At 41.1% G+C, this 23,388-nt stretch overlaps 3 protein-coding genes across 4 annotated transcripts in view; 1 reads left to right on the plus strand and 2 right to left on the minus strand.

Annotated features, from left to right (window-relative positions):
- Positions 1-1,713: 1,713 nt before the first annotated feature.
- tlnrd1 (talin rod domain containing 1) lies at positions 1,714-4,970 on the minus strand. The gene has a single exon (XM_084356346.1). It carries the CDS (start codon positions 3,350-3,352, stop codon positions 2,288-2,290), a length of 1,065 nt encoding a protein of 354 aa, XP_084212472.1. The 5' UTR covers positions 3,353-4,970; the 3' UTR covers positions 1,714-2,287.
- Positions 4,971-8,966: 3,996 nt separating this feature from the next.
- Positions 8,967-13,214, plus strand: mesd (mesoderm development LRP chaperone). The gene is made up of 3 exons (XM_084359496.1): positions 8,967-9,157; positions 10,953-11,185; positions 12,364-13,214. The coding sequence occupies exons 1-3, from the start codon at positions 9,002-9,004 to the stop codon at positions 12,629-12,631; spliced, it is 657 nt and encodes a 218-aa protein (XP_084215622.1). The 5' UTR covers positions 8,967-9,001; the 3' UTR covers positions 12,632-13,214.
- A 1,936-nt stretch (positions 13,215-15,150) lies between these two features.
- The window catches only part of cemip (cell migration inducing hyaluronidase 1), a 160,505-nt gene continuing 152,267 nt past the window's right edge, over positions 15,151-23,388 (minus strand). For both annotated transcript variants that reach the window (XM_084361131.1, XM_084361132.1), the window contains exons 25-29: positions 22,724-22,928; positions 21,573-21,659; positions 19,470-19,627; positions 19,277-19,377; positions 15,151-18,300 (exon numbers count right to left, since the gene is read on the minus strand). In XM_084361131.1, coding sequence (XP_084217257.1) covers positions 18,173-18,300; positions 19,277-19,377; positions 19,470-19,627; positions 21,573-21,659; positions 22,724-22,928 — 679 coding nt within the window. In that variant the 3' untranslated portion in view covers positions 15,151-18,172. The remainder of the gene's footprint in view (positions 18,301-19,276; positions 19,378-19,469; positions 19,628-21,572; positions 21,660-22,723; positions 22,929-23,388) is intronic.

Here is a 23,388-nt window from a genome sequence, read left to right on the forward strand (position 1 = left end):
CTCTGACTGTTTGACCTAAAAGTCAGTAACAGTGAAAATCACACAGGGTGTGATACTACACTGATCTATTTTTCCTCTTCTACGGGGAGGTCAAAGGTCAGGTCAGCCACAGAGTAACTGCCTGGAGCCGGTCTGGACTCAACAACACCTTGTCTGGGTGTTCACTGACAAAGCTGCATGAGCCCAGGTCTAGGTGAGGCATGTATGCACTAAAGCACATAACCATGTCGACCAGGGCAGCAACTCATTCTCATTTCGGAACCGCTCAAATTTCTTTTGATTGATTAATCAATTGAATAATAGTCTCAGAAAATAGTAAATAAAATTGACTGCTTTGCCTAATTATAAACAATTATTTAAGTATAGGCTAACCCAAAAATGAAAATAATTGCATTTTATATTTTACAATTTACACATCTACATTTCAGATTAATACCACACTTCTACTCCACTTCCTTCATTTGACAACTTTGGTTACTAGTTACATTACTTACAATATTACACACAAAACCTATATTAACCTATTAAATGTGTTGTTGAAGATAAAACTAGCACAATCCAAAGTTATTAACATTAGCTGCACCCCAACCTGCTATCACTAAAACATGCTATGTATACATTAATGCATCTGTAATAATAATCTAACAATATAACACTGACAGGAACAGCTTTCCTGTGATGACTTTAATGATTTTTACACATCTTATTGATGATACTTTTGTACTGTATTTTATTGCTATTTTAAGTTAAGGATCTGAAAACTTCCACTACTGACATGCTGCAAGAAAGACATTGAGTTTTAGTTTGTGTTCCCTGATATTATCGTTAGTAAGATGCAGAAATAGTTAGATTGTAAAATTAACAAAACTACTTATTTAGTGATACGTGTGTGTGTCCCCGTTTTACCATTTCTTTCATTCTACAAGTTTAGCAGCAGAAAGAGACTGAACTTTCCATCATCAAACACTTGAACTGAAAGGGTTAAATGACAAAAAAGTGCCCATATTTACAATCCTCTCTTTCCTCTACTGCTATCTAGCCAAGCAGATAGTTCTGGTTATTTTTAGTTGAGGTTTTGAGATACATGTCTTCACACCAAAATAATGGTGAATCAGCTGTTTTTTTCTCAGAAGAAAAAGTAAAACTGCTGTCAGTATGTTGTGAGTACTACATAGGGATACTGTTTTTGGAAAGTACAAATATCAATATCAATATAAAGTCCTGATAGATGATTACATTGTTTGATTAAGTTAACAACTTATGCTCACAAGATTGAAAAGAAATATTATATTCTAATATTCATTAGAATTACCTGGTTGTTAATAATCCCTTTGGCCGGTCAAATAGTTGATGAACTAAAGGGCTAACTTTTGGGTAAACTTACCCTTTTACAGCTTATGACTTATTTACAAAACATTATTTTACTAAATCATTAGTTATATCTTTTTTAAAAAACATGTATGCAGGGTGCCTTATTAGAGTGTTGTATTTTAAATGTATTTTTTAATGCTATGAATACCACAAAGTTCATTTAACCTCCATTTTTGGGGTGGATGCAGAAACCCCACGAACACATATCACCAGAACTTGACACATTATCAGCATGGACAGATCACCAGAGCTGACGGACATATGTTTGTTTGTCACTCGTCTGAATAGATCATTTAAACATAAAGTTGGCATTTTAAAGCACATTAGCCCAACAACAGCATATCAGAAACAACATTTTTAATAGTTGAAATAAATACTCCATTACATGCACGATCAAAACACTTTAAAATACTATGGGAAGTCTGGTAAATAGTGTAAAACCTATGGCACACACTCACAGCAGCTTTTACCAAATAAGAATTCACACATTGAAAAAAAAAAAAAAAAACAAGCATTGAGACACTCAGATCACTCTTTCCAATCTCACAAAGCACATGTCAGCCAACCATAGGTTCACACAGCGAGGCTACATCCATCATCAAGGCTGGTGTTTTCACCGGAGCTGAAAACTGAGGTAAACTTTTCAGGTTTGAAGGCTGCTGCCTGCTGGTGAGAGCGGGCTGTCAGCTGAGCCCGGGTCAGTTTCTAACAAGGTCTGAGTCGCATCCAGCGCGACACTAAACCCTGCAGCGGTTGCTTTAGTGCTCCTCTTCAACCACATGAATAGACCCACAGACAGCCTTCTTCTGATGTTACTCTGACTCTACACCTGATGAACAGGGACAACCCAGGTGAGTCTCTTTGGTACGTCAGAATAGGACAGAGGCGACTGGAGCTCATGTTGCCTCTTCCTAAACTAATTCACAGAATGAGAGTTGACTGGCGGCAGAGTCCTTGGAGAGGAGCGTTCTCTGAGTGCCTGAGTGAGCAGAGTGCAGCCGTCTGACACAGCACACGCTGAGTTACGCAGGCGCTCACGGTAGTCTGCCATTTTGGAGCTACTCTCAGGATGCTGTGCGACATCCCTGAGGCCCTGAGTGAGGAGGACACAGGCTGAAACCACACTCATGGCCCCCCCTAACACTGCAGTCTGTACCCCCTTCCCTTCAGTGGAGATACTTGCAGCTCTTCCAAGGAACTGGGGCTCTGTGGCGAACCCGACCAGGGCGCTGACAGCCTGGACCAGAGCAGCACTAAAGAGGACGCAGCGGTTCCTGGTCAGCTCACTGGGCTGGGTTTTCACCTCTTTGACACATGCCAGGAAGGCTGTGCCGCTCGTGCTCATGCTCTTGACGCTCAGTTTGAATTGCTCTTTTGCAAAGCGGTCCCTGGACCTCTCGCTAGCCAGTGACGAGATGTCCGTCAGATTCTTGAGGTTGGTGGAGATGTTCTGGGAGAGCTCGAGGAGGAGCTGTGGAGTGAGGTCTGGCAAGGGCGTGACTCGGAGGAGGCCGCAGCTCTGCTCCACTTCGTGCCGGCAGCGGGTCACCTTGTAGCGGTCCACCAGACCTGGCAGGCAGGGCTGCGAGCCGGGGGTCTCCACGGCTGCTAAGTAAGCGGCGTGGGCTGAGCACTCTGTCAAAGACACCACCAAGTCTGCCATCTCCAGGAGGCGGTCCCCCACCTCTGTGAAGCGGCCCATGTTGAGCTGGCTCTGAATGTCGTGGGTGAGAATGGAGAGCTCTTTAGTCCTGGCGATGACCGTGTCGCGACACTGGTCGAAGGTGTCGGCCACTGCCACGCCCTCAGAGGTCATGACCGGCCTGGTCTCGCTGGACAGCAGGAGGAGGTCGGCCACCAGCTGCATCTTGCCCTTACATGTGTCACAGATGGAGGAGAGACGCTTCCTCTGCTGCAAACTGCCAGTGGGTGTGCTGGTTGATCCCTCGCTAGCTGATTTGCCAGAACCACCACTAGCCATAATAAGGAGGGAAGTGGGGGAGAGAGGGTCAAACTGCTCTTCTGGAGGGGTTCGCTTATCTATATTTTCCTGCTGCTGCACACTGCATTTTACTGTTTAAGACATTTCTAAATTCCCATGAAGCCTCACCTCACTGCTTTTTTTTTTTTTTACAAAATCTTTTAAATAACAACTGGCCAAACAGTCTTCTTTAAATTCCTTCAGAGTATAGGAAATCAACTGAACATTATCTGCGGACACACAGGACATGTATTCTCAATGTAAACATGTAGAAAGAGCAAAACTCAATTACTGCATTTACTTATGTTTGAGTGACATCCCCATCATCAATGTATGTGTCTCTAAAGCATATTAAAATAAAAGTCGAAACTATGATCTGGCATATTCCCAGTTATTGGCCTTGGTTATTAGTAATTTTACAATGACAACACAACTTCTGAGTAATCAGTGTAACAAGCTAAATGCTCTTATCTTGACAAGTTAATTTAAATGCCCTGAACACCATAATCCAAAAAGTCAATATCCTCATTGTAGTCCCAGAAGAATTCACAGGTTGTTGAGTTAAAAAAAAGAAAATCACACACAAACTGCAGTGCCACCAAGGTGCCTTCTAGAAGGCAAAGTGCAGACTGAGAATTATAAAAAATAATGTCAAAAGCTCCTTATCTTTGCAATCAAGACCACATTCCCAATTGGAATTACATCTGCTGAACTGCCTCTGTACTACTTTTGTGACGTTAGATGCCTTTTCTTGGGGTCTTTTTTATGACTATGTTCAACAGGATGTCATTTTGTGTCCACTCGCATCACAGCAAGTAGCCTGAAACAGCACCAAGACCTCGTCCGACTTGTTCCCGATGAGTGTGACCGGCCTGGCGTCCTCATGCTGGTAACAAACAGGGCACCACCCGGGCAGCTCTTCTGGACAGCGGGAAGACTTGTGTTTCCCTCCAGCACCATCATTTCATGAGTCCTCCCAAGTAAAATCCACCGAGAGGCCGACTTTTCCCTCAACACAACCCCCTCAATCCACTTTCAACCTCTTCTTCTTCAAACACAGCCCTGGGTGAGAAGCTAGCAGTTGCTCCGGTCGCTGCGACTCCATATGCATCGTCCGTCTGTCCGCCCTCCAGCTCCTCCGCGTCTTAACTCGGGACCAGAGACTGTGTAGCCCCGCATATCCTCTGTGGGGACTCGCCTCTTACATCCATACCAGTCGGTTCTCTTTTGCAAATTAAAGTCACTTGTCTTGGCAGGTTGACGGCCACGACACCGTGAACGTAGCTGAAAGTAGTGGCCGTTATTCCCACAGATTCAAAGTCGAGCTGCGCGCTCCCGCTACAGTACTATGAGGAAGCGGGGAGGGTGTGGTCGCGGCTGAACGGCTGCTGGACTCGGCGAAGTTGTAGCAACGGAACAACACAAGTAGCCCATCGCTAAAAGTTAGCTTCCCACCATGTCTGTCAACTGGTTGTTGTCTCACGTTTACGACGACGCGAGTGAAGATTCCAGTTACACGGCGGCGGCAGAGCTCCGGGGAGTTTTACGACTGCTTTTACTTTCAGGACTGGCTGCTGATCTGCCATGAGACATCCCTGCTGCGTCAAGTGAGCCGATAGCCTAGCTAGCTACAGTGACACCGGAAGCCTGCTTTTCAAAATAAAATCAGAGCTGTGGTCACCCTAGCTTACAGCCACGACCACACTGTTGACCACAGATGTCCTCCGTTCCTCGATGTTTCTCTGGGAAATTGGGGGCTTTAGGAGCCTGGAGGAGAGTTTAGATTCTACATTTAAAAACATAGAGTATATATCAAACTATAATAAAGTTGAGTGATGGGTTGATGGATGAATAGATATTTTATAAACCGTTTAGAGCATTTTTAATACTCTATCTAACTATAAATGATAAAACATTTATATTTACCAAAAGGTTTTGAAGTGTGGTGTAGGGATGATGTGCTTGTGTAGGTTAACTGTGAAGTTAGCATGGCCCTGGTTCCCTGAAGTTAGCTTGGCCCTGGTTCCCTGAAGTTAGCATGGCCCTGGTTCCCTGAAGTTAGCATGGCCCTGGTTCCTTGACAAAAAGAGATTTTTGAATATTTCAGAAAATAATCTCTGTGTCAAACACAAGTTTATGATACTTACATGTTTTGTTCATCAGGATAATCTTCACAGATGAACCCCACTTTGTGATTTTTGAGTTTAAAGTAAATCCGTAGCAGTAAAAAGCTAATGACGGTCACATGTGTCTTACTACACAATTACTATACAGGTTTTCTATTAACTGATCAATGTACAAGTTGTAAAGTCAGAGTTAGAATAGTTTGTAACTAAAGTCGGCCTGTACAGACGGACTAATGAGTAGATGAGTCTCCGTGTTCGCTGTGAAGACGTTTAATGTCCCCGACAACCTCTGTAGTCTCATTTAGACACTTGTTAGCAACTGCTGTTTTTAACACACATAAGAGCTTTATTATTAAACTGTGGAACATCTAATGATGTATTTTATGTAGTAGAACAAAACATGTAAATATCTTCAGCCTGGTAACCACACACCTTATTTCACACATTTAACTAAAAACTCATTCCAAAACCTCACAGACTGTGAGACGAGGGAACCGGATGTGCAAACATGCAAACTGATTTCCAAGTTTAAGGACTACAGACTCCACCGCTGTATTGAGACGCCTCATTAAAATGTGCTGAGGGAAGTGGGCACTCGGACTCCTTAACTGTTAAAGTCAGTGATGGAAAAATGATTAGAACCCAATTATGCTAATTCCATTATGTAAAAGTAAGTATGTCAGTCAAAGTCCTGCAATACAAATTATATTATATTATATTATATTATTATTATTATTGATATATTAACACACATTAAGTAGTCAGCATGTTATTATTGTAGCTGGTTGAAATGAGACATTGCAAAGAACCATTATTTTGAAGGCCCTATGATGATTATATATTTTTGTGACACTTTAAACTCTGAGGTAATTACTAAGTATGTTAAATAATTCTAGTGGAGTAAATGTACAATATTTCCCTCTGAAATATAAAGAAGATGTAGCATGAGGTGGGAGTGAAGTAGAGTAGCACAGCGTAAATACACTTTATCATAAACCTGCTTCTATTTCAATATTTGCCTTACTGTGCACATATGTGTCTTTATGCCTCTGTTTATATACATATGTCTGTCTTCGTGAAGCACTTTGGTGTTGCTTTAAAAGTGCTATGTAATAGTAAGTATAATATAAACTTGAAACTTTACTGGACCGACTACTTCTCATTAGTGTTCACATTCTTGGTGTTCACATTCTTTCAGGATGTGTATTTGAAATGTGTAAGGTTACATCACTCATTTTAGCAAATGTGTTGCTTTGTGAGGAAACAGCAGTAGAAATTTTCTAAATTTGAAAAAATCTTAGCAGATTTGGTGTTGGCTCTTGACCGTATTAAATGGCACATAATTTAGTAAAATATATTTGGATGTTTGCGCTGGTTGGCACATGACTGCTCCATAACCTCACATTGAGGTGTTTCTCATGGGCAGTGAAATGTGAATCCTGTATCTGTTGAGAATAATGATGTCAGAGACGTCATCCAGTCACCCGACACAGATGTGGATGATATGAGCTAAGAATAAAGGAAACCAGTCCAGTTTTAGTATGGCTCTATGGTTGTGTTTAATGGAGCACAGAGACACTAATACAATGTGTGTTTGACTCATAAGGAATAGATGTTTACAATCCTCTTATTGAAGTATGCAAAACTAATACAATTACTGTGAATTGTTGTGTCATGGTCATGAATTTAGTAATTTTGTTCTGAATTGAATGAATGAGCAGACAAAGGATTGTAGTAAAGACATTATCTTTGTTTTACATGTTAAGAGATGATGTGAAGGCATTCATCACTGTTTACATGTATTAGGGTGAATGGACTAATTCACATTTATACAGAGATTACAGAGACTTAACTTGTAGCTTTTGGTGAACATTACAGGAATGGTACGTGTGTGCTGGGTATACTGGGCATGTGTAATTCACTGAATAGCTGTAGTATCTTTCAAAGAATCACAGATTCTATAGTTTGTACATAGGGATTGATGAATAATGAAGCTCAGGTATGTTGCACGGTATCAGACCCTCTTTTCTTGGTGGTAAGAGGCTATGACGAACACACTGTGAGTGAATGTGAGTGCTGTTGTACTGTCAGTGGGGCTTGCAGCTGCACAGGGCACAGTGCCATTGGGTGGAGTCGGCCAGAAAGGAAACAGCTCCACAGTTTGTCAGCTAGGCTGATCTCTGATCTGCACGACCCTGCGCTCTGGTGACCTTCTCACACTGCTCTCTAACCGTCTCGATAATACAGCCACATGAGGAAAAGAAATGTTTCAGTTTTTTTACCTTTATTTTATAGCCCACTGTGTTTCCTGCCTACGATGGAGCTTCCTCCCTGACTCTTACTAATGCACATATTTCTATTATTGTGCTTTTTGACCATATTTACATTAAAGTGCTAAAGTGATATAAATCAAAAAAGCACCTTTCTTCAAAACTATAGTATATAAAGGAAAGATCTGGTAATTTTCTATTGATCCTACAAACAAGTCTATGTATCCAAAGCCTGATACACACTCTCTCTGTGCCACAGAGCTCCGTTGTTGTCCAAAAACAAACAATACTATGCCAGACCACCATACTATGGAGCAGCTTCATCCCCAGGCTCCTCAGTTCATCATCAACACTTCATTTTTCAAAATAGATGAAGCTGGACTCAAAGGACTCGAACATTGTTTCGGTTTTTAAACCCTTGTGATTTAAAAAATGACAATACATTTACCTTGTAAAACACACCAGACCAGCTGGAGTTGTTACATGCTTAACACAGAGTATTGTTCAGTGTTCAGTGTGAGCACTGGAGTCTCACAAGCACCAGTGTACTTTGTCACCCCTCTTGTTTGTGATATTAATGGACAGGATATAAGCCAAGGGTGTCTATCTCCCATTTGTGTATGACTGTTGTCCTTTTGATCGCAGTCCAGGAGAAACAAATGGATGACGGCACATTCAGCTATAAACAGTTGCTGATGTGGACTGAACAGAACAGCAATAGAACTGGATCACACTAAAATGATGTAGATGAGTAACTTAATTTGTTAGATTCACTGAGCTTCAGTTAACTGGATTGTGTAATCAGGTTTTTTTTTATTGTCAGAGATCACAACCATCACTTTGTGTTCATTGTGATCATTCAGACATAAGTGGGCCCACACTTACAAATGTTTTTATCTGTTAGATATGTGTTTAAAACGTTCACAATCAACATCATAAGCACTTTGTAAACTATGTTTTTAAAGGTGCTATGCGAATAGAGTTTATTATATCACCATTAGTGTAACATCAGGAGGATGGAGAATTTAAATTTAAATTTAATTGGCCTTTAAGACATATGGCGGGTCTAACAGTAAATGTAAGCAGCTCAGCAGAAGGAGAGCAAGATGTTATATTTGATTCATTCTGGCTTTATTTTGAAATTCCCTCATGTGGTGTTCGTGCTACCGGTCGGCATTTTACTGCTCCGACACGCCCCTCCTGTCTCGTGACCGGCATACTCCAGAGCCAATCAGAACGCTCCATCTGTAAGTATGGCGTCCGACTTCAGGTGGAGATGTTCGGTGCTCCTGCTTTGCACATATTTGCTTTGCATTTTAGCGGCTGAAAGCAAAGATAAGCCCAAGAAAAAGAAGGATATCCGAGACTACAATGATGCAGACATGGCACGGCTCCTGGAACAATGGGAGGTGCGTTCACGTCTTGGTTTCAGTCAGTCAGCCTTCAGACTTTAGCTAGCTACTAGCCTAGCCGTTAGCAAGGTATGCACTGTTAGCTAATCACACATCATCAGTAACATGAGCTTCTCAGTGTCTAACGTTAGACCGCCAGCAGCAATAGTTGATCAACAGTCAGTAGTTTATAGAATTAAATGTCCATCATGAGATCTGTAGTGTTATTGTTAGTTATGTGTTAGACAGTAACCACTATTAAAAGCACTGCTATAAGTACAAGTCCTGCACTTTAAATGTGTCATCAGTGAAATGCAGCTAGCCACTGCACTGGAGTGTCAGAGGTGTAGTTCAGGCTGAAAAGGTCACATCACTTCACAGTCTTGGCCTCTTTTTATAACTGATTTATTAATGTAGATAGACCTTTTTAATAGACATTCTAATTTTTCCATGCCAACATGTTTCTTATTGAGTGTACTTTGACACTCTTCCCACTCAACTGAAACTCAAGCACCACAGCAGTGCTGATACTAGTGACTCAGATCACAGCAGTCACCAGCTGAGGGCTGCTGTGGATCAGGAGGAAGAGCGGGTTGTCTGCTGATTACAATGTCGGCGGTTTGAAACCCACCACTTCCTGTCCACATGTCGAAGTGTCCTTGAACAAGACACTGAACCCCAGGGCAGTGCAGTGCATTCCTAATTGCCACTCCCAAGCCTGGATGAAAGGGGAGGGTTGCGTCAGGAAGGTCATATAACGGGCGTATAACAACCCTGTGGTAAATCAGACATGTGGATCACAAATTAGATCTCCATGCTTTGAGCAGCCAGAAGAAGAAGAAGATAGTAATACTACCTAATGTCAGTGCCTTTAGGATATTGTGTTATAATGTTATCAGTGAATGATTGAGTTTACTTATTGGGAGACAAATGTGTGAGTGTGAGTTCTGCTTGGATGTAAGAAGTAATTTGCATTTTGAAGTGTTGTGCTGTTCTGGAACTGTTGTAAAGCAATCTGAAAACCCTGGACTGGGAATTAAGTGTAACCAATCATTTAAGAAAACTGAAAAATGAGCAGGTAGCTAATATATGCAGATAACTGATTGGCTACAAAGTGGTAAAGTCAATTGGCTCTGAAATGTCATGAAGAAGAAGTATAAGGTACCTATGCTAGTGTCATGATAAGTAGTGAGACGGTATATTGTCAAATAAATAATTGCGATAATCTGATGATGTGTTGTCAATATTCAGACAAGAAAACAAATCACTAAATGAAAGGGACTCTCCAGCTCCGTTAACACAAACTGAACTTAAATAGATATTACACATTTGACACAGGGATAAAGAGAGTCATTCATTCAGTCTGCCATTTTTGCCTCTTTTCCTTTGCCACTGATTTTAAACAAAGCTGACATACCGGCTCATCAAGTCCAGCTTTAGTAAGACCAGTTGATAACGTCATTATCATGACAGGCCTGAGTACTATGAAATGGTAGTACAAGTATCTTAAATTGTACTCAAGTACACCACTTGAGTAAATAAATTTTCAGTGTTGCATTCCACTGCTGGGTTGTATTTATGCCACGCTGAAGAGTGGTGTATGTGAAGATGGAAATGTTGTGAATATATACTTCTAGAGGTCTGAGCAGTGTATGAGGCCACAGTATTTTGAATGGGGTTTGTTACGACACTTGCAGCCATGTGGAGAGTGAGACACTACAGCCTACTTCCACTGTTTTCCAGTGGTTCATCATATCGGCCATCTTAACCTCTCATGACTCACTGTACAGAATCTGTCCTCTTTGTTCCACAGGAGGATGATGACATTGAGGAAGGTGACCTCCCAGAGCACAAGAGGTCTCCTCCCCCCATCGATTTCTCCAAGGTGGACGCCTCCAAGCCAGAGGAGCTGCTCAAGATGTCCAAGAAGGGCAGGACTCTGATGGTGTTTGCTACAGTGTCAGGAGATCCCACAGAGAAAGAGACGGAGGAGATCACAGGCCTGTGGCAGGGCAGCCTCTTCAACGCCAACTTTGACATCCAGAGGTAGTCACTCACCAAACTCAGTCAAACACACCCCATGCACATCAGTGCTTCTCTCAAGTGCAGCTCGTAAACTGCAGGTTACCACAGGTTTTTTGATAAACAACAACTCTGTGTAGCAGCTTTTCGGAGGGTAGGCTTACTTCTCACCAGCTTGGCCTGCAGTCAGTGTTTGTTGCAAGTTTCTGTCAGTTGGACTAGCCAATAAATCATTAACTATCAGAAATAAGGAGTCATGTGTGAACAAAGCCTGATTAAGCTTCAGGGCTTTCCTCCTGTTGAGATCTGAGGCTTTAAACATGAAACACTGTGAGCACAGTGACATCTGCTGGTTTGTAGACATTATAGCAGCTGTTCAAGACTGGAGCCAAAACACTGGCACAAGTCAACCTACTAGCTTTTCTCTGGAGCTTTCAGCTACATCTCATTGTCTTCATCAGTGGAAAGACCAGGTGACAGAAGAATGTAACTTTGGACAAATGATAATATATCTATTACTAAATGAGGACCTCATTATAGACAGTTTAAAACCAGTTGGGTGACTTTTTCCAACTAACTGGCTGTTTTTTATAATGTCCCTTAACAGTTATCATTTTAGCTGAATTCTGATGACTGTATACCAAACCTGTTGGTATCATTAGGAGAGCAGTTTATTTTCTGAACAAGCAATGTGTTCTCTCCCATTCTTATTCAAATCTATCCTTCTTTCTCATACTGTAACGTAGTATGGGTGAGCACCTCTTCTACAACCCTTCATATTTTCATCTTCCAAAAACATATTGTCAGAATCACAACACATCAGATCCTGTTGGCTCCTTATTTCAGGCAACTCTTTCTTACATTTGATGATATTACGTTTTTCAAATATGTTCTTTTATATACAAGATACAAAAACAAAAGGAAAATGTAAAGTAAGTGTTGTACATCACACACTCATCAGTGCTCAGTCTTCTTAGTTGGTATCAGGCTGAATTGTTCCAGTGCTTTTCAACATGTCGCTGTAGTTAACCACTCCATTCCTCACATTTATTCTCTTCTTATTCCAAAATTGCATGTCACTGGAACATGGCATATAACTTTATACGTTGAAATTAATTAATGCAGCCTAAAAAAACAGCAATGAAGAGAAATCTATAGCAGTGAGCAGCACCACCTGGTTTCATCCACATGTCCTCCTGCAGGTTCGTGGTGGGCTCCAACAGGGTGATCTTCATGCTGCGGGATGGCAGCATGGCCTGGGAGGTCAAAGATTTCCTCATATCCCAGGACCGCTGCATGGAAGTCACTGTAGAGGGACAGGTGTTCCCCGGGAAGGCTGGCAAGAAGGACGACGCCAAACACAAGCCGCAGAACGAGGTCAACTCCAAGAAGAAGAGCAAGAAGAAGAGTGAGGGCAAGAAGCCCGACTTGGAAGGGAACAGCGCCAGCAGTCAGAAAGTGGAGCTGTGATGGAATAACACTGAGGGAGAGGAAGAGTTACAGGTCCCCTTTCTTTACACGTCTAGTGTTTATTGTCACAGCCAATCTGTGAGCAGTGAACTCACGAGGGACTGCAGGACCACGTGCAGATACACTGGTTCAGAGTCAGTCAGTGGTACGAGAAAACTCATAAATCCTGTTGAGTACGCTCATCTCAGCTGCTGAGCTGGTGTCATAACTCAAAGATGTATTGTCTTTTCTCCACCTCTCCCTCATTGGAACATGTTTCACTTTATCACTGAGTGGGAACAAGCTCTTAAAATCAGTCGTAATATCAATGATACCTGGTTTCTTTAGTTATGTTCTCTTGTTCGATTATCACCCAATGAAAAAGATACGTGCACATATTGTTTGAAGGGTACGCTACTCAAGGTAAGGATGATTAACATTTCTGTTCTTTTCTATTTTTCTGGAACAAACATGGAGTCTGTCATCAGACCTTCAGGTCCTGGTCTGTGTTAGCAGCACGTCAAGATTTGGTTCAAAAGTAGCACCCATGCTTTCTGTTTAATTTTTTACTGAACACAGAAATAAACTTTTGTATATAATTGTATGAGATATCCTTCATTGCTTTGGTTTGAGTCACATGTCTTCTGGAACTCCAGTGTGAGGACATTTCACGTCTTATCCTGCTGGTGTCCGGTGTATAGCACGGATACTGGCTTTACTGTGATGGTTGCAGTGTCATCACCTGAATACAAAATCAGTTTTCTTCATATCCCAGACTGTGCAGTATTTACATAAGAGAAGCATGCATATGGAATTACACAATGCAGACAAAATCAAATATAATGATGCTTTGATTTGAAGCATGAGTTTATTTCCTCTTGTGTTGATTTTAGCAGATTTCACGTGATTGTGACCCGTCTATGAGCGTGCTGCAGCCCTACAGGACTCACATCAATTAGACAGCGATGATCATTTGTGAAATGACACTGACACTATTTATGCCACAAATGCCCAACATCAGCGTTGAACCTCACTGATGCTCTCACCTGCAGTCAGGCTCCAACATGTGGTGGAGGGCCTGAACCCAAGAGAGTGGAAGCTGTCAGAGCAGCACAGTAACGTCCATGGTGTCAGAATGACACGCCACTCTATCACAGGTCAGATGTTTGGGTGACCACATACTTTGGGCCATGTTGTGTATATATATGGCATACAGGTATAGTGATGCACCATTGACGGAAACAAATACATGGCTGATCTATAATCTATTTTTTACTCTGATTATATGATGAAGGGCTGTAAAGTGATGAACTCAGCACACTGTTTTACTTGTTTACACACTGGGTCATCATATCCACATTACTGATGATTATTGATCAGAAATGTGTTCAGTTTTTGTTAAAGCACCAGTATTCATCCCTACAGTAACAATATAGAGGTGTTTGGTCAAAAATATGGGGATATTTTGTCACCCTGTTCTAACATTTATGTATGAAGTGATTTTAAGGAGTTTTCAAAATATCAGGCTATATCTCGTGGATGTGATGACCAAGCGGTTCACAGTAGAAGTAACACATGCATGAAAGTATTGGTCAGTAGACCAGCAAAGGCATATTTCTGCACTTTAACATATTTCAGTAATTTACTAGATATCCGCAGTGATGTCTAGACAGTCTAGACGTCTAGTTTCTATATTACAGCTCTTCAGGCTCGACATACAACCATGACAGATGATGAAGCCTGACAGTGGCTTTTAAATTGTCAGTATCTAAGCATTGCAATATGAGGTGTGACCACCAGAGGGCAGGAGCAGTGTTCGTGTGTCCAACAGTCCCAGTGGTAAACCAAGCATGTAAAATGATTCTGGCAAAATTCTACCTAAATAGACCCCATGATTGGTTGAGGGGGTATTTTAGGAAGGAATATGAACAAAGTCTAATGACATCCTAAACTTCTTCGGACTGCTGACTCAATGAGTGTTGAGCAATAATGCTCAACACACTGGTAACACAGAGAGGCCAGTACTGACCACAGTTGATAGAGGGAGGAAATCCAGAGAGGATGCTGACAACATGGTGAAACTATTTCACTCCTCTGCTTTTTCACTCATTTCATCACTGAGCAGTCAGATTCTTTTCATTTGGGTGGTATTAAATAAAGACTACATTTCCCTCCTAGTGGCACCAACCACTAGGCTGCTATGCTGCACTTCTCTATGCCCACACCAATAAGTTTATATAGCTATATGTTTGCATACATACAGGCATATATATGTATATATATATGTATAAGATACTGTGTCATTAACACACATGCTCTTACAGCACAATCCACAGCTTTCACTTTACACCTCACAGTGGATTATCTGCATGTAGTCCTGATGATAACTTTATCCAGACTTATGGAAAACGAGGTGATAACGACTCTGAGCTCACTGAAGAGACTGACTGAAACTGACTAGGAGTCACTACAGTATATTGCATTGTGTGTTGCAGCAGGCTGATGTGTGCAGACACGACCTTCACAGTGACACTCGGACAAACTGTTCAGCATTATTTATTTCTGTACAAAAGTTGTCAAAGAAATTCAAAGTCATGGAGCTTCATTACTTTACAAGCCCAAGCCACATATACAACAAATCAATTTGGTGTACAGTTAAAACAAGCCAACTATACCAAGAGTCATGTGCATGTATGCAGCGAGTGTCTGGTACAAATCTTTTCAAATGGAGCTATAATGGTTTCTTACGTACAGTATACATAGAGGACAGTAATAACATTACAACTCAAAAGATGTCCCTTGTAGATTTGGGTGAACTGTGTCTGTACAATAAATAAGTAGAAAATATATCTCTTAGCAATCTGTGGATTTTTAAAAACACATTAAACATACAAAACACTAAATTACTGCTACAACTTCCGAAAAAAGACCAGCTATTTCGGCAAAGGGAGGAGGAATTCTTTTTTAATCTTTTTTCGCCAGATTGAAACGAAGATCTCTCCGTCATTTTGAGATGGGGGACATTGCACATTGAAAACCTCCCTGATTTAACATTCAGTTGATCATTTAATTTAATCTTTTATATTATTATGGGCTTCCTGCTGGTTCACTCCAAAAACACAGATGGATGGATCACAGACACTGGTATGAAAACAGACATGGCAGTAAAACATCACAATATCAAATGAGCGAGTGCTCAGAATGAAACGGAGCACGTTAACAACCACAGGTCTGACTGCAAAACAAGGAATGTTTCTGTTTTCTTCTTCTTCTCTTTTCTTTCTTTAGACACTTTGGTCAACGAAGCAGGACATAAAATCACTCTTACACTTTTACACGATCTGTTGCACATCACAGAGACCCGCAGAGGAGGGATGATACACATACATTATACATGCGTTTGATTGGCTGGCCCACACTTTAAGTATTTGCTCCCTCTTTGTAGAAATGCTGTGCATTTACATCATAAATCACCTGGCAACTGTGGCTGACATCATGGAGGTCCATTGGAGAATCGGCCAGTAGTGAGTGATAACAATATCAAACAACCAGGCTGAAAACAGACTGTTGGAAAAGATCAACGGAAGAGTGAATCATTTAAAACCTCTAATATGTGGGTGATGGTGAGATAGTAAACCAAGTCTCCTACACACTACAGTCATACACAGACCTTTGTAAGAGCCATTTATCTTATCATCATTATTATTATCATGTATTAAGTTCTGTGCCAATGAAGAGTAGCATGAACTCATACTCTTGAAAACCAGGTTGTTTGGAGAAAAACTGAGTTTCTGGACCATGACCGTGGTTGTCTCAGGAGAACCCTGTGGACAGACCCAAACCTCTCAGAGAGACATCAACAACTCAGGGAAGTCAACTGTAGGTGTTTAGTTTCTCCTTGCAGCCATTTTGCGTCTATTTGTGGTCGTTTTGTGTAACTTTGTAGTTGTTATGCATCTCTGCACAGAATATTAATTATTATTATTATTCTATCTCAACCTGCTTGACAACATGTTCTCTGCTAATACAAAAGACTTGTGTATGACTGTCACTGGTAGGAGGTCCGAGTCATTTATAACTCTTAGCCTCTGCATAGATCTGTAATAGACTTCGTTATTGGTTAGAGAACCTCCTGACTGAAGAGGTCTGAACCCTCTGCAAAGAACATCTAACCAGTTGGCTGTACTTTGCTCAGTAGTGCTTACAGCCTTCCCTCTCTCAGTTTTTGACTAGTTCATCAGAGTTGCTGAAAGGCTTCAGTTGAGCTGGTTCAGGCATCTGAGCTGGATGTATTTCAGGCACGTCCAACAGGCATTAGGAACTCCAGGACAGACTCAGAATAAACTTGAGGGTTTATATGTCCCATCTGACCTGGGAGAGCTGTGGGAAGAATTGTAGGATGTGGCTGGGGAAGGGGCACTTTCCCTACTTTACCTAAATCCTACGAGATTATGACGCTCTCATTCAGACACTAAACCCTCAACTCTCCTAGGCCACGCTATATTTGGAACCGATAACACCCATGACTGAGGTGAACTTAATTTCTGTGCTGTAAACTAGTGACACAGCTGAATAAGTGCCATTGGGGTAGGGGGCACATAAAGCTCTGAAGGCATCAGTATGCTTCAAACAAAGTGTTCAGCAGATTGTCAAACAGCATTTGAGAGCTCGAGTGTAGCAAACAGCTACACTTGTGCTTTAGATGCGGTCAGACAAACTCATTTGTTTTCACGCAGGAGCCTTGCTGGGTGTGCCTGCCTACATGCTCTGAGCTCCAAACATAACCTGACCTTAATAGCATCATCTGTCCAACAGGGTTATCTAATGGCAGAGGGTACTGACATGTTTGCTGTAGATGTTACAGTGCCTGTGTAAACCAAAAGTGAAGTCCATTAGAGGACAGACTAAGAACCCTTTCTGTTCTAAAGCTTTACCTTGTATAGCTTCTGAAGAGTCAGTTAATGCTTTTGGCCTCAGAGAGCAAACATGTCTACTGAGTAATGTTACTGTTAACACGATGCTGGGTTCATGTTCATGTTAGCTGGTGCACAAGGACATGTTTTGACAGCACGGTTTGCTTACCAAATCGGTGACAAGCTAACATGGAAACATAACAATGATGTAAGTGACACAAGGGAAGTGTCAAGTCAGAAACAGAACAAATATCAGTCATGTCTATAACTGTCTGTGGAGACTGCCACATTTGTGCAAACACCACTAGCTGACACCACTGTTGTGAAAGAGCTGAGGACCTCCAATATGGCCGCCAGAGGATGTGTTGTCACCTTAAGGCCTTCTGCTGAGGGGTTGCTCATGATGGGCTAGTGCTAGCCCTGGTCTTCCCCTTTTTAACACACCGAATCACATCTTTTCTTTTCACCGCCAAACCGAGAAAAAAACACCAGTTGATCCTGGACCAATGGCTTGGAGCACTGACTCTGTAGTGCTGGCAGTGTGTATGTGTATGTGTGTGTCTGTACATGTTATTTAGGGGGGAGTGTATGTGAGTCAGTATCTGGGGCTACAAAGTCTCTTGGCTGTCCTCCCCACTCTGCCTGCAACTCATAGCTTCATCTTATGGACCACAGGGATAGGCATGACCTGATGGACCTTGGCTCGGTCAGCGTCCACCTCCAGGTGAACCCAGTCAGGGTGGAAGGAGCCCTTGAAGCCTACAAATGCCAGCTTATCTGCAGGGAGGACATTAAATGAGGTTAAATCATCACTCATTCACTTGTTTCAAATGTGTATAACAGGGTTTCAGATATGAACCAGTAAAACTGTTGACCATGAAAGATGGAGAGAGGGACATTTTTTTCACACAGCCTTAAAGCAGAACTCTCAGAGACGGGCCTCCATCTGTCTCCAACCATGCACGAATACAACGATCTGTGTGACTATATGCTCTATAGGTAAGAACGTTTTTATAATATGGATGAATCAACACTGATTGTGTTTTTTTTTTTTTTCCCACGTGCATCCATAATGCACATCTGCTTATTCAGAAGTCTGGAACTGAACGCAGACCATGGTCTGCTGTTTCCTCTGCTGTCTTTGGTTGCACCATTTTTGATGGCTGTGTGCTTGTAATTGAATGAACGGACTGAGCGGCCAGGTTGGCTTGTTTCACAGTTGTTGATATAAAACCTGTTAACATTTTCAGTGTCCAAATAAACTATGGAATTTTTCAGGTAATGAGCATTGGCAAGTTTTACAAGAAAATTGCTCAAGAATCAGTTTGTACATAATTGTACATGAAATATCATTATTGGACACTTCTAAGCGCTGTATCGTAGGCAACTGGGCTTGTTTCAGTTTCTTGAAGACGTTTCACCTCTCATCCAAGACGCTTCTTCAGTTCTAACTAACTGGAGGAGAGTTGCAGGCTTTTCAACTCTGTGTGGGAGTGTCCTTACAGAGTTTCAGAGTGGTTAGGGCCACTTGTGGGTCGTTGACCCAACTGGCCTTCATGTGGGTTGCTAGGGCTAGGTGAGCCTTCAAGAAACTGAAACAAGTCCAGTTGCCTACGATACAGCACTTAGAATTACCATGACCTGGATGACTGAGAACCTTCATCAACACTATTTGACACTGAAGATGATGCTGAAGTGCTCCACTCTGAGCACATTTATCTCAGTAGACCTCGGGACAGATAAAGTGAGTTACCTTTCAGTTTGAGGCCTTTGTCGGCTCCAAGTTTCTCCAGGACTTTGGTCCAGGATCCTCTGGTAATCAGACGGCCCTTGGACGTCATCAGGACGATGGAACTAAAGAAAGGGTCAGAAACAGCACCTTATTATAGACTTCACATTTGGCTAATAGAAATAAGGATACAATTTGCAGAAAACAATCTTCTTACCCGTCTCTCAGTCCACTGACGTAGTTGTCTATCTGTGCAGGGATACCCTGCAGGATGGAGTTCCTGAAGTCTTTGCTCTCCACCAACTTCCCATCATGCCCGTCAATGACTGTCAGCTGCACCCCATCCTCTGGCTGGTACAACTTTCTTCCATTCACCTGCCAAAACACAGGCAGCCAATCACACGACAGCTCCGGAATCATCCTGCTCAGACTCAGCCAACAGCTGGGCTCGTCTCATCTTTGTTGTTCACTACGACATCTTCAGGGTTATTTTCTGAGACTAGACAAAGTCCTCTAGAGCCACCAACACGTCGTCATACCTAAGCCACTGAATACTGTAGGCCAATGACTTCCAAAACAACACTGCCTGCAGTATGTGACTGTTGGATAGTACCGATGACAGTCGGGTCGGACCTTCATGGTCACGTGGTTGACATTGTAAAATGGTCAGTTTGGACATTTCAAGGAACAAATCATGGTTTGGGGTTCAAATAAGTACATATATTCTTTGTAATTTAACTAACATAAGTACGAAGCACACATTTATTCAGTGAATAATTTATTTGATGCTATGAAAAGGCAGAGGACGTCATGACTGACAGCAGAGCCCTGTTTGCTACTGATTCAGGTGGCTGTATTTTTGTGTAGTGAGAGGAATCCTTACATGTGTATGATCGTAATGACCTGCTTTTGGCTGTTTGTCTGGAGAGGGAGGGCTCAGAACACATTATACCACTATTTTCAAAGGATGAGTGTGACTAACCATGAGGAATAAACAGATCCCCTTTAAGAACGCTAACATAACACACGACTTAAAGGAGCACTCTGTAGTTTTGGTGAAGAAATGTTAATGAGCAGAGAAAGATCTTCATTGGCTGTTTTTTTTCTGCCTAAGCAAACTAAATAAATAAACTCTCCTTGTTTTCATGACTGAATAAACTGAATAAACAAACTGACAACACAATTTATACTGTTTTACTTTGTTTATATGAAGTTAATTATGTTTCATATGTTTGAGTTTGGTGACATTTTAAATGGTTGTGAGATGGTGCAACTACAGTCATTTATAGTGTTAGTCATTGGGAATCACACTCATGTTGGGATATGTAGGCCTGTTTATGGAGGAAATAAGGGAGAAATCATGTATATTATAGATAACGAGGTTAACATGAAACATTACAAGCCATATTACTGTTTATTGTGATCCTAAATTATATTCAAGGCTCCATTTAGGGATGATTTGAAACTCATGAGTTGTAAACAGGAGCCATCTTGTTTCTTTCTGTTTGCTGCTTGCTGCCTCCGGCTTCTTTTTAAAATGCATACATTAATGTCATAATTTAAAATAGTCCTTTCTATACAAAAGAGACTCTGTTGACATGTCATGGTTGTGACAGTGGACACAGCAATAAATATGTAAAAATTCTAGAGAAAATACCAAACTTAAAGCAGCTTCTTTGACCTTGTTGCATTTAGTAAACATGGAGGGTGGAAAGGAGGTCCTCAGGAATATAGTCGACCACACCGGGGCCTGATTTTATAACTTTTTCTTAAATATCTGACGGTGTTGACAGAAACTAGAGACACATTTGTGACAAACCACAACGTGAGAATAAAAATTGTTGAAAATTCTGTTGAATGTTTTACATTCTACTCTTTCATCTGGAGTATGTTTTATACATTTTACATGAGTTGTTCACCGTTTTTTATCAAATTGAAATGTTATTCTCTTGGTTTTACTGGGTCATGGGCTAATAAATTATAAAATTATAAACAAACATATGTGAAAATGTTACAGTTGTGCAAAAAACCCACAGATGATCATCCATGATTATTTTAAACAAGAAAATGTTATTCATCTTCAACGGAATTAGCAATTTTCTTCATGGGACATGCTTTTTGTGAAGTCTCAAGAATCAGTGAAATATTAAAACTCTGAGTTTGAATTTCTTCTCCAAAACCACATGGTGCTCCTTTAAGACAACTTCACTTGTCATCATTCTGTTCAGTGACCCATAACCCAAGCAGTGGTCTTAGCTGCTCAGTGCAAAGTGACAGCAACGTTACACCTGCTTTACTTCCTGTATGAGACAAAGGGTACCTCAGTAAAAGCAAAGTCCTCCTTGATGTGGAAGAAGCGAGTGTTGTAGGACTCCAGTTTGACCTCCAGGAAGTGCTCTGGTGAGTGCTGAGAGGAAACAAGCAAACAAAGAAGAGATTAGAATCAATACATAATATTTGACATTTCACAGAAACAACTTGATTTTTGAGATGACAAATGAGATGAAATAATCATAGCTGCAATTCTCGCTTTGATATTAGGAAGAGATTACATTTATAGCAGTCGCTGTGGGGAAAAGAGGATGAAAATAAAAGGTCGCATTAATTACAGTAGAATGTATTTCTTAGAAATACAAGGGGGACAAGCCTTCAAAGTCTGACACCTGTGCAAAAATGTAATCCAAATCAGTGTACACATAAAGATATGAAAAACTACTTATAAAAATATACAAAGCTAGTATTTATTCAGAGGAAAGTTTTTGAAAGTGTAATTATCAAGATAATAACAGTACAGACACTACACTGTGTAGTATCTATGGACATACTACACAGTGTGTGTGTGCTTTAGTAATTTTTCATCTTAACAAACAGTATAGACAAGACTGTCAAATGATTTGAATTTGTACAGTTCCAATTTTGTGATTTAATTGTTCTTGTTAATTGTTTGATTTTTACATTTCTGTGCTTTTGAAACATTTTCATATTTTAGGTTGTTCTTGTATTTCTTGATCAGATTTTTCTAACCTGTGTATTGTTTTTATTGTTTTTATTTGTGATGTTATTTATCTTGTAATGTTTTTGTGCCTTTAATAAGTTGATTAGATGAAAACTAATTTATTAATTACATTGGTTGTATCTGCGATGTCAACATGCCTGCTGTCTGTGACTGTGTCTGAATCCCTCACACTCTCACTGCATGTTTTCGAGCACACCAAGACTGTTTTAATGCTCCCCATAAGGCAGCCTGGCTCCTGACTGTATTCCTGACATGCCAACATTACAAGAGTCTGAGTGTAGCCTCAGATTCTCAAGTAGTTCTCTACCTCTCTTCCCTCCTGGTTTGTTGACGCTCTCGTCAAAGTGTGAAAAGTTTCACTCTAATTACAGTCGTCAGTAAACACAGATAATGTAGACAATTATCCATAGGTAGACATTTTTAAATCAGTTGAATTGCTCCTGCCCTCTTCTCACCAGCCTGGCGTCGGGTATCTTTCTGGGCATGGGTACATCCACAACGGGCAGCTCAGCATGTTTGGGGTAGGCCTGGGCCATGCAGTTGCTGGGTGGACTGCCTTTAGGGATGACGGCTGTGATCTTCACCCTCTCACAGCCTTTGACGGAGCAGAAGGCAAACTGCTCCCTGTCGTTATGGGCCTTTACCTTCAGGAAGAGCAGGCTGCAACACACACAGGAAAGCTTTAGACATAACGCACTTCCTCTAAAACTCTGCCCCCACAGAGAAAATGCAGATTTATCTTTGTTAACATGAAATTACAGCACAGTCGATTAATAGGACCTTAATCTGTTTATCTTTTAGATTATTCATCTCCTTACTTTATCTCTCTGGATTTCATTCACCAAATACAGAAACAATTGGAGGCTGTATCCATAATTATGACTTCCATATCTCAGGTTTATGAAATATGAAAATAAATACTTTGGTACCACTTAGTAACAGCATGCAATAAAGTATTTAAAACTGTTTGGATTGGCAATAAAACTGAGATTCCTAATCAGGTCACATAATCTGACGCCAGTTACCTCCTAATTATGACATCATTACCCATAATTAATAGACAGTAAGTCATAAGATAATATAATATAAGTCATAAGATAAGATATGGAAGTCATTATTA

The sequence above is a fragment of the Pagrus pagrus genome (assembly GCF_965226575.1).
Source record: "Pagrus pagrus genome assembly, chromosome: 1".
In the NCBI taxonomy this organism is placed as follows: Eukaryota; Metazoa; Chordata; class Actinopteri; order Spariformes; family Sparidae; genus Pagrus; species Pagrus pagrus.